At 56.3% G+C, this 11,634-nt stretch overlaps 1 protein-coding gene across 2 annotated transcripts in view; it reads left to right on the top strand.

Annotated features, from left to right (window-relative positions):
* The window catches only part of SND1 (staphylococcal nuclease and tudor domain containing 1), a 413,629-nt gene extending 404,963 nt beyond the window's left edge, over positions 1-8,666 (top strand). The window contains exons 19-25 of one of the 2 annotated variants that reach the window (XM_080819056.1): positions 2,176-2,299; positions 3,163-3,232; positions 4,241-4,354; positions 5,914-6,117; positions 7,908-7,952; positions 8,059-8,164; positions 8,451-8,666. In XM_080819056.1, the coding sequence (XP_080675182.1) occupies positions 2,176-2,299; positions 3,163-3,232; positions 4,241-4,354; positions 5,914-6,117; positions 7,908-7,952; positions 8,059-8,124 (623 nt within the window). In that variant the 3' untranslated portion in view covers positions 8,125-8,164; positions 8,451-8,666. Of the gene's footprint in view, positions 1-2,175; positions 2,300-3,162; positions 3,233-4,240; positions 4,355-5,913; positions 6,118-7,907; positions 7,953-8,058 lie in introns of both variants that reach the window. The other variant, XM_080819055.1, reaches the window with a different exon arrangement.
* The last annotated feature ends 2,968 nt before the right edge of the window (positions 8,667-11,634 follow it).

Genomic DNA, 11,634 nt, shown 5'->3' on the forward strand with positions numbered 1-11,634 from the left:
CTCGGGGAACAGGGAACTCAGAGAAAACCCTGCTCATTGTACGACGGCTCCCCGGCAGGCTCTTACCTGGCCCCTGGATCCTGCAGGGTGGGACCCACCTTGGTTAAGAAGAGAGCCCTGAAGTCTCCAGGGGACAGAACTTGAGGGTTCGAGGACTGGAGCCGGTAATCTCAGAGGCTGCTCTGTGCCTGCCTGGCTCTCTCTGGGGGCTGTGGGGAGCCAGGGCACTGCAGCGAGTAGTGGCCAAGGCGGAAAATCGGGAGAAAAGGAACCAAAGGAACAACCGCATATTCTTGGAACACTGGAGAAGGGAGTGAAGCCCATGTTGTCCCACTACCTGGAGGGCCGCAGTGGGCCCCAGAGAAAACCTGACCTCAGTTGGTTCCATAAAATCCACGAAAATAAACTTCAGCATCTACAGCCTCCCTCTTCAGAAACCTTTCATCCTCTCTTGGGGGACATCCTCTTACCCTGTGTCTCTTCTCTTAATTAAAGCCTGCCTCAGGAAGGAGCTAATGAAATGATGAAAGCATTGCCATTAGCTGTAAATGACCAGCCAGGCTCAGTGCAAGGACCTGTTTGCAGGAGGCAAAGTCTGCTTCTGTTGCCTTGGAGCAAAAAAAAAATAAAAAATAAAAATAGAATTTTTATTCTATTCTAGAGTATAGGAAGAATTTGTCTGTGTAGAGAGTTTACTGCTGGATGGGGGGAAGGGCAGTTGCTTCCTAAAAGTCCCTGTTCTGAAACCAGGGTCCATGAATGCTGGGACAGTGGCCCCTGCAGAGGTCCCGGAGCGGGCACATCCTTGTGCACATGGGCCACACAGAGTGCATCTCCAGTACATTTAATTTTTTTTTTTTTCTTTTTGTAAGATTTTATTTGACAAAGAGCAAGGGGACAGGCAGGGGGTGGGGGGTGGCAGGAGAGGGAGAAGCAGACTCCCTTCTGAGCAGGGAACCCAATGTGGGGCTCAGCGCTAGGACCCCGGGATCGTGACCCAAGCCGAAGGCAGCCACTTAACCAACTGGGCCCCCCAGGTGCCCTGAATACAGTTGAATTCTTAAGTACCCTGCATGCATCAGGCAATTGCTAGGCCTTATAAGAGCGAACAGGACCAGTACACGATGGGCTATACCCTGAAGGAGCTCACAGCATAGTGGCAGAAACATAAGCCAGACAAGGAGCATACAAGGTCAGCTGTGACAAGCGTACCAACAGCCAGCATGTGCTAGGCACCTGTTACAGTGTAGCTTTGGGCCCCTGAGGTGGAAAGAAGAACCCCATACCCGCCCCACAGGAACCCAACTACCCTTACCACAGAGAGCAAAGGGGCCCCAACAGGCCTGATGCAGAGCTAGAATCGGGGCCAAGCTAGAGGGAAAAGGGAAGTTGCTGGGGACTGATGCCTAGTGGAGTGGGGATGGGGGACACAGCAGAAAGGAGCAAGGCAGGAAACCCAAGAGGACCCAGGGTGTTGCCAAGCCTGGTGATCACCAGCTGACAAGCAGCAGAGGAGGAGCCTTTCTCCCCACCCAACCAAAGCAGCCACTGAGCTGGGGGGCTTGGTTGGAACCCCAGCCTAGCAGTAGCAAAGTTTGCTTTTGCACGTACTTCATGTGGTGAGCAAGGTTAGAGTGGCCAAGTTTGAGTATACTGAGATCGGGCCCTGCTCCCCGAGTTGCTCCCCGTCTTCCGTGGCTCAGAGTCTGAGGCCCTTTCCTTGCCCAGGGTTGTATGCGGCCCCTCCTACCTCTCCACGTATGCCCTGGGAGACACTGGCAGAGAATGGCTGTTGTCAGTCATCACTTCGGTGGCCCAGGCCAGGCTGGTTCTTGCAGGAACAGATGTAAGTTGGCCCGCGCCCACCCTGGCCGAGGCTCACAGGCCCTGCTCCCCATCCCCGCACTTCACCCACCTCAGGTGGAGCCCAGGAACATTTCCAGCGGCTTCCATGGGCCTGACCAGTGGATTGGAGAGCTGAGGTTGGAAGGAAGACTGTGTGCTTCTGAAGCCCAAAGTGTCAGCAAGCCCTCGTCCCGCTTTTGAGGACAGCATGACCCTCTTGAGCAGAGACCACAGGGGACTTCCCTGTGGAACGGGGCATGCCAGCCCTCCACAGCACCACGTCCTGCCTGCTCCCCAACCCAGGGCTCACTCCCTCTTCCTCCCCTGCAGGCACCCAGCTGGAGAAGTTGATGGAGAACATGCGAAATGACATCGCCAGCCATCCTCCTGTCGAAGGTTCCTATGCGCCCCGCCGGGGAGAGTTCTGCATTGCCAAGTTTGTCGATGGAGAGTGGTAAGCCACTTGGACCGGAGCGGACCAGAGAGTCTTAAGCAGGAGCGATAGCCGGTCTGTGCTCAGGACACAAACATGCTACCCAGTAGACTTCAGGCATTTGCCTTAGCAACTTGGTTTCCATGGACAGTGGTGCTTGACCTTGGCCGGTTCTCCCATATGGCACTCTTCATTGCCCGCAGCCCAGGCAGCCTGGAGTATACAAGCGGTGTCTCTCCTCCTCATTCCTGGGAAACTCTGGTGGGAGAGCCGTGGCTGACTGAGACTCTCTGACACAGCCCTCACCCCACACAGGGAAAATGATGTCACATAGAGTGGGGAGGGCGGAGACTGGTTCTCAGTGCGTCCAGACCCGCCACCCGACCCTCCACCCCAGCTGTCTGGGACATGAGCAGGGGCACTCACACGTTGCAAGAAGGTCACTATGTCTCATCTACCAAGAGTAGGGCCCACGGCCTTCCCTGGGTGACGAAGTGACTTGGATGTGTTCCCTGCCGCGGCCTCCCAGACAGATCCGCCGGCTAATTACAGCTGCTGTTTAGTGTGCTGGCTTTAAACAGCAGACATCAATCTAGTCATTAGTCTTGTTGCTTTATGCCCCAAGGACACATTAATCTGCTCCACATGCTCCCTTCTCCCTCCCTCTGCTCCCAGCTATGCTCTGATTCCATTAGGGGGTGGCTGCAGCGCCCCGAGCCTAGGCCTTCGTGGAGTCTGAGAACTGCCCTCCATGACACCCATGGCTCTTCACCCTGAGCCCCGGGCCTGGCGGTGTCGTGCCCCTGCCCTGCTGTTGCTAAGGCTCCGGGGAGGCCAGACTCAGCAGGGCTGTCCATTGAGCTCTGCCCGCGCTGCCGTTGCAGGTACCGCGCCCGAGTGGAAAAAGTCGAGTCTCCCGCCAAAGTACACGTCTTCTACATTGACTATGGCAACGTGAGTGTGGGGAACCAGGAGGTGGAGGATTAGGCAAACAAGGAGCCCCAGGGGACTGCACAGTAGTCCCATAGAGCAAGTCCCCACAAGCCCTGACCCCTCAGCTGACAGAATGCTGAGCACGTAGGCAGCTCTGCTATTGGTGGAACAGGCCACTGGACTCTGAGAAGTCTCCCTTCCAGGCCCCAAGGATGAGTGCCCAGCCATACCCACCATTCCTCGTCTTCTGCCCAGCTTCTGTGAAGAGCAGGCCCGTGGAGACCCTCAAGTCCCCATGGCTCCTGGTCATGCTGGACCAGGTGCCTGTGCGCTGGTCCCTCAGCCAGGGCTTGCTAGGAAGTCACAACGGGGCAGAGTGACTGGCACCCTTGAGAAAAGCCCCCTCGGGCTGGGCCTGGGAATCTGTTAACAATTCTGGGAGGTTCCCTGTGGGCAAAGCAGCAAGCAGGAGTGGAAGTTGTAGTTCGGAACCACACTACTCCTGTGGTGTGATGCTGGTTGTCCACTTTCCACAAGGACTAGCACTGAGGGTCGATGAGCTAAAGCCCAGAGTTGGGGGCCTTGCTCCCAACTTGCTACCAGGAGATACACAGAAGGGGTCTTGCCACATTGAGGGACTGTCGGGACCCTTGTCTCGGTGTGCCTTCCCAGCAGAGCACCCCCTAGCCTGTGGGAAAGCATTCCAGGAACCCATGTTGCAGAGGGAAGGCACTGGATAGAAATGGAAGTCATGGTTGGAGACCAGGGACCGAGCTGATTATTTAGTAGAGCACCCAGGTGTTCCAAGCCCAGGCTCAGGTTGAGAAGGTATGAGCCTCGGCTGTCCGCCTCCCCGCCTGCTGTGGGGCCAGCGCGCCAGCCCTGGGCATCACCGACCAGGGCTAAGCGGGAGCGAGTCGTGGTGGGGGCCCAAGTTCGAATTCCAGAGGTCCAGCCACCGGAGTTGTCCCTGTGAGAACAATGGGGCATTGAGTGTGTAATGCTGCCGGCCTGACGTGTCCTCTGCAGAGAGAGATCCTGCCGTCCACCCGCCTGGGGACCCTGCCACCTGCCTTCAGCACTCGTGTGCTGCCTGCTCAAGCCACAGAGTATGCCTTTGCCTTCATCCAGGTGCCCCAAGACGTGAGTCTGCACACCTCCCCTCTCCCTCCCCCCTCCCTCCTTCCCTCCCTCTCTCCCTTCCTTTCTACCCTCCCTTCTTCCCTATCTCCCTCCCTCCCAAAGGATGACACTCAGCCACTGATGCCAGGAGTTGGAAGCAGTGACAAATGGTCTGTCTGTGAGATGGGAGTGATGGGGGAAGCTGAGGGAAGGTGCACAGAGGTGGTGGCGTTGGAGTGTCTGAACTGGTTCTTTAGACAGATGGGCCCAGTGGGCCCAGGTGCTTTGGGCAGAGACTAGTCCACACAGTTGGGAGTCCAGGACCTTGTGGACAGTAGCAGGAGAGGAGAATGGAAAGAGAAGTCGGGGCCTGTTGGTGGGGCAGGGTTTTCAGCAGGGTTGACATGGGCAGCTCTGGTTCTGCAAGTTCCTTCAGGGGCCATCGTCGGAGACTGATTGGAGTCCTGGGAAACTGTGGCACTTGGAAGTCCAGACTAGAGACAGTGACGGTCAAATCAGTCAAGTCAGTCAAGTCAGTCCATCTGGTGGGGAGCAGGGAATACTGAACAGAAGGTGACTGGGTTTCTTACATGTGGCTATGATGCTGTTGGCCAAGATGCAAGGATGAAAAGGAGCAGATCAGGGGCTGCGGGAGCCCCAGGCAGCTTGATAGTGTTGCTTGGAAAGAGAGAAGACCTAGAATCATGGACTTGTAGCTAGAAGGTGGACGCACACAGGGCGAGTGTGTGGAAGACAGGATGTGGAAGAGAGCGAAACTTCGCAAGTGCTGGCCTTCTCCGATCCAAAGAAGAACCTGAGCAGAATGTGTGTCCAGAGAGGAAAACGTGGGCTCAGGGTTGCGGAGCCACCCAGTTTCCCAGAGCGGGGAGCCCGGTCTGCAGTGTCCGGCTCCCCAGGGAGGTCAGGCTTAAGGCTTGGTTGGTCCCCTCAGCTTGGGCACCAGCTGAGGTCCATGGAGCTCAGAGTGAGCAGTCCGGACAGTCCATGTGGGGCTGCTGCCAGATCCGGGGCGCTAAGGGGCACAGTGGGGTAGGAATCCGCGCCCCAGAATGTTCTCTGTCTTTTCATGAAATCTAAGGGCAGAAGAGAGACAACAGAAGGGGGTGACAAGATAGGTCAAGGGCAGTCTCTAAGCATAGGGAGACATGAGCATGGACAGAGCCTGAGAGGACAGTGCATGCATGAGTGGGAACTGTGAGGGTTCATGGTGCTGGGGCACAGTCCTGCAGAGGTGGGGGTGCGATTGGGACCAGGCAGCAAGTGGATGGTGAGTTTTGGATGGACAAAAGCCACTTTTTCACAGAGACACAAGGCAGGTGGGTGACAAGGATGGGATGTACATAGATAGGCTTGGTGGGAAGGGAGAGGACAGGCCAGGGAGAGGGGGCATTTCCTGTCCAGAGGCTGTTTCCTTACTCGTTAGGATGTGAGCAGAAATGAGATGCCAGCACCTGCTGGACACGTGCTTGGAGGTCCATGAACAGGACCCAGGGCCCACGTGGCTGTCTTTAAAGCTCGCACTTCCCTCTCCCACTAACCTGCCTGTGTCTCTGCTCCAGGAAGATGCTCGAACAGACGCCGTGGATAGTGTGGTACGGGATATCCAGAACACTCAGTGCCTGCTCAATGTGGAACACCTGAGCGCTGGCTGTCCCCATGTCACCCTGCAGTTTGCTGATTCCAAGGGGGACGTGGGGCTGGGCTTGGTGAAGGAGGGACTGGTCATGGTGGAAGTACGCAAGGAGAAACAGTTCCAGAAAGTGGTACGTGATGTAAGAGCCGGCTCCTAGCATCTCCCCACCTGCCATCATAGAGGGCGCCAGGGCTGCACCAAGAGCCAGTGACGGGAGCAGGGAACCCTCCATCCTGCTGCTCCTGCTGGGGAAAGATAATGGATTTGGGTTTGTTGGGGTTTAAAAAAAAAAAAGCTAATTACATCCCAAATTAATTGGCCACAGGCTTGACTGAGAATGCAGCTATAAGCTAGAGCAGGAAGTGTCCCTTTGCGGGTGTCCCCAAGTGGCAGGCTGGAAAGCCTTGCCCAGGGGTAGCCTGGGGAGGGCCCCCGCCTGTGGCTGCCTCTGCCTCCTTCTATCACTTCCTTCTCTCTAACTTAAAAGTCCCGAGTCGGGAGCCAGCTGCTAGCACGCAGTGCCACCTGGAGCCAGACTCAACTGGGACAAGGGGCCTAAGGGACTGCCCCTCTAGCCCTCCAGCCTGTCTGAAAAGCCCCCAGGGCGTGGAGCCGGGCCGGGCCTGAATCTCCCCATCATGAGACAAGATGGGTGCCACAGGCTTCACTGCTTCATAGGCTGGACTGCGAGGGGCCCGCAACCGACAGCTGGGGACCACCTGCACTGTCTTCTCACCCTCAGGACAGGCTGGTGGGAAGCCTGTGCCAGCACGGCACTGGCACCGAGCTGCTCCCCACACGCCCTCTGAGAGGAAGAAGGAGCACAGCGGCTGAAAGCCCCATTCTCGCTCCACGGCGCCTGTAACTTCGTCTTTTCGCAGGCCTCTCTCTCTCATGGTCTGTGGGTCTGTGGCACGGGTTGTATAGGGTCACCACCCTTGTTCATTTGGAACAAGATCCCAGTGTGAATTGCTGCTGTGTCTCCTCTGGACAGGAGAAGCATGATACCCCTAGTCCTCTCAGTGGAGACCCCCAGTGTCTTGAGTTTGTCCTGGGAGCTAGCCTCAATCTCCCTGTGGAAGCCTGAGATCTCACTCTCTCCCCTGTGAAGCTGCCTGTAATGTCTCTTGTGTCTAGAACATTCCGTTGTCTGGGCTCTGAGATAAACACCCTACAGGTGTTCATTCATTCATTGATTCATTCTTTCAGCAAGCATGTATTGAGGGCCCACGTATCTCCATGAACAAGAGACAGCATTTCTGCCCTATGGAGCTTACATTCAAGCAGGAGTTGACAAAAACATACATACTAAATCAGTGAAGTTGACTGATAAGAGATAAATGCAATAGGGGCACGTGTGTGGCTCAGTGGGTTAAGCCTCAGGTCATGGTCTCAGGGTCCTGGGATCAAGCCCCGCATCGAGCCCCACATCGGGCTCTCTGCTTAGCAGGGAGCCTGCTTCCCCCTCTGTTTCTGCCTGCCTCTCTGCCTACTTGTGGTATCTCTCTCTCTGTCAAATAAATAAATAAAATCTTAAAAAAAAAAAAAAGATAAATGCAACAGAAAAAGAGAACATAGAAATCAAGGGAATCCAGAGTGTGGGGGGAGGGGTGATTGGAATTTTAAAAGGGGTCATTTGAAACTTCATTAAGATGGTGATGCTTTATTGAAGACTTGAAGGAACAGGACAGGTAGCCAGGTGAACCTGAAGGGAGAGCAGTTCAGGCAGATGGAACAGCCGGCAAGGAACCCCAGGGAGGACCGTGTGACAGTGCACTTGGAATTTTACTCTGGGGGAGCTGGCAGTCCGCTGAGCAGGGGAGTGATGCAGACCAGCCCCAGGCAGTCTCCAGGGTCATTCCAGCTGCTCAGTTGCAAATGCCCTCTTTGTGACTTCCCATTCTTCCCTGGTCCCTCCAGATCACAGAGTACCTGAATGCCCAGGAGTCAGCCAAGAGTGCCAGGGTGAGTTTGTACCTCCAGGGTTCCAGGGGAAGCTTAAAACGAGGGCTTAGTCCCGGGGTTCCAGCGGGCCCCACCTCCCTCACGCTCATTCTCTCCCTTCTCACAGCTGAACCTATGGCGCTATGGAGACTTCCGGGCCGATGACGCTGATGAGTTTGGCTACAGCCGCTAAGGAGGGACGCGGGCCTGGCCCCCCAGCCCCGCTCACACCGGTACCTCCTCCTCTGCAGGGAGGGTGTCTTCAGCTCCAGACCCCAGATCGGGGGTGTAGATTGGGTCCAGCTTTGCTTCAGTGTATGAAAATGTCTTGTGGGGTGGCATCTGGACTGGAGGTGGGGTGGGGGAGCCCAAGGCTTTCAGGGGACAGGCCGCTGTCTTCTGAGATGACAGGCACTGCCGTCCACAGTCTCTTCCAGCTGATTTTGTATTTTTATTTGGTATTTTTTTTAAGTTGCCCTCAAATCAGGAAGAAACATGAAAGACTTTGTCCTAACATAGGGCGTGATCCTGACCCCCCAAGGCCAGCCGCCAACTGCCTCCCCACATCTATCCCAGACTGCCCTCCTTCCCAGCTCTGTCCAGCTGTTGATTATGTGATTCCTCTGATGCGGCCACTCTCAGATGCCAGCGTGTCTACATCTGCCCCCTGCCAGCCCTCCCCACTTCTGTATTTAAAGCTTTCGAGGCCCAATAAAATAGTACCTGCTGTCTGCAGCCCTTTTTGGTCATGGTGGAGTCCAGCATGTGGGATCTCGACAGCCCCAGCAGGAGGAGACTGGGACACTTGAGTGACCATCAGCACAGTCGTGTGCATGCCTGGCCTCAACCCTATGGGCCTGGGAGGTGTGATGGTGGCTTGGTCGTCAGGCAGAAGGCTGGAGATCTTCCCTCTGAACTCATCAGTCAGTCCAGACCCCACTGCACATGGCCGCCCTCAAGGACCTGGGAGATTTCAAGCAGCTCGGCAAGCAGTGCCCAGGGTTGGCCACACGTGGGAGGCTGGTCTCGGTCTCACCAGGCCCCTGCGGAGAATCACCAGTCCCGTCCTTGGCCAAGTTCTGCTGGAGCCCCAGCAGGGGGCCGGAGGGAACTTTCCCTGTCCTGCTGTGTCTGGAGTGAAGACTAACACCAGGGAAGCTGGTACAGCGTGGGTTAAGAGCAAGGGGCCTCGGTGTCTGCCTGGCTCCTGAAGTGTGTGTTCATTGGCAAATGGAGCCGGAGAACAGGGTGGGGGACAAGGGTGGGTCCAAGAGGGGTCACAACTGCTCGCCAAGGAGACCCTCTCTCTCCAGGTTAGCTCTTGCGCTGTCTGACTTAGCGAGGTATCCCCCAGGTCCTCAAGGTAGAGCTGGCCACCGAGCTCAGAAAGCCCAGGCCGCTCCTAGCCCCAGATGGAGGCGGGAAGCTCGAGCAGCCATTGTGGTGCTCAGTGAGGAAGCTGTTGTGCAGCTGGGGGAGTGCCAGGGAGAGGAGGTAGGTGTGTGATGGAGAGGTCAGCCCAGTGTCGGGGGGATCTGCCTGTTCTCCTAAGCCCCACAGCCTTATCTGAGCAGCCCTGCCCACCCTAGGCACATACTCCTGTGAAACATGGCACCTCTTCTGGTGGCACCACAGTCAGCCCCCCATTTCCAATCCACGGTGGCACTCCAAGCTGCCATGAAGATTGGTCCCTTTGACCTTGGGGAAAGTCAGGGGAGGTGGTAGGGCCTGGCTGGCCAGCTTTCATCCCTAAACCAAAGGTCCTAGGCCCCAGAATACTCTGGTTCCTGGGGATTCTGCTCTTCTACCCACTTGTTGAGGCCCAGAGTTCACATGGGGTTCTACCCAGAACCTGTCTTTAGGGAAAAGGATATGTGCTTCTTGAACTCAGGGTGCGCTCCAGCTAGCTGAGGGGAGAAGGGAGTGGGGCGGTGGAATCTCCAGAAATCCATGGGCTCCCTTCCCCTCAAGGACTCCCATTTCTACCTGCCTGAGAATCCCTCTGGGTTAGCCGGACCGAGAGCTTATGGTCCTCAAATCAGACCCTTTATGGTCCAGTGAACTGTTTCCCATGACCTCGTACAGCCCCTAATGGGACCCAAGAGGTTACCAGGCGTGTGAAGGACCCCGTCTGTCTCGCTCCTGGAGAAGCTGTTCTCTCTACCCCACCACCCCCGCCCCTCACAAGCCCAGGCCCTGGGTGCTCACGTTTTCTGGTCATGCGTGATGGAGGCTAGTCGTGAAGAGAATGATCGCCTTACCGGTTTCTCTGCCTCCTGGTGGGGTCAAGAGGCGGGTCGGTGTGTACTTCCCGTGAGCACAAGGGGCAGGGGGCAAAATGCCAGCCTGCTCGCTCGAAAAGGGTCTGGAATCGGCTCACTGTCTCCACGGTTGCCTTGGTTACCTCTGCGCCCAAGGATAAGTCCTCCGCGGCTCTCCAGTTGAAATGATGCCCGCACCTTCCTACTTCTTTTCTTTCTCTTCCCAGGCTGGTTTCAATCCAGGCCAGACCATTGCTGGGCTGGAGGGTGCCACTGCCACTTCCTCTCAGTTCCTCCCCCATCATGTCTGTTGAGTTCCTGGGCTCTGTTGTGGGCGGGGGTGGGACTGTGGTGCCGAGAGCCCGGCGCGCAGGGGGCAGTTTCTGGGAGCACTCCGCGCACGGGTACATTGAAGGCTTTGCCTTTTGTACATAGTTGAGTCCAGTCAACACCAGCTCTTGAGCCAGTGGCACCAAAAACCTGTCCAGAGTTCCTACCCCCGCCAGAGTTACGAAACATGTTCTCCCATCCCCCTTTCCAGTTGAACCCCAAAGCCTCTTGAGCACCTGTTATCTATCCATCCGCGTAGCCCCCAAGCACGGATTAAGACCCAGGCAGCACTGGGTCCAGTGGGTGCTGAGGCTGTTTCCGTAGGCTCTGGGGGCGTGCAGGCCAGGTTGGAGCCACCAGCAGATGCTGAAAGCTCCAGAAGGAGCCACAGCAGTGGCCAGTGCACCGGGACCAGGGGCTAAGGCCCCTGCCCAGTGACTGGAAAGGTGTCACAGAGGAGGGCGGAGTCACAAGCTAACAGGTGGCAGGAAAGCAGCATTGCTGAGCTCTGAACAGGCTCTGGAAGTTTCCCAGTCTCTGAGGGCTGATGCATCAGAGCCCAGGGTTTGGGTGAGCCACCAGGGCAACTATCACCACCCAAGACCCTCCCTGGTAACCCTTGTCTGCCTTCTGTGCCAGCGAACAGAACCAGTAGGGAAGGTGGAGGGCGGTGGGAGCTAGAAGGTGGAAGGAAGGGTTTGTGCAACTGCCTCTACTTTATTTATGGTTTTGATTATTTCTGCATCCCATGGAGAGTCAGTGGACCCCTTTTCCTGCATTAGCCCATGTTGGGAAGCATCGGGGAGGGGCTAGGGAACTGGTGCCTCAAGAGTGGTTATTGATGTCCTAATTACAAGAGGATGCTAATTTAATTTGAACCTAATTACAGTGCACTACCCTGGGTGGCATGTGTTTTAATAATTAACGTCCTTCAGATGCGTAGGAGTATAATAATATTTACACTGGGTTGGCTCGCAGCCTGGGGAGGCGGGCTGGGGGCCCATCCACCACCCTCCCCCCGGACAGCTTGGCTGCTAGCAGGTGGGGAAGATGGCATATGAGTCTTGGTTGGCTAGTACCTTGTCATCCTTCCCAGGGAATATGCTTGGGCC

Source organism: Martes martes (assembly GCF_963455335.1).
Source record: "Martes martes genome assembly, chromosome: 11".
Lineage (NCBI taxonomy): Eukaryota > Metazoa > Chordata > Mammalia > Carnivora > Mustelidae > Martes > Martes martes.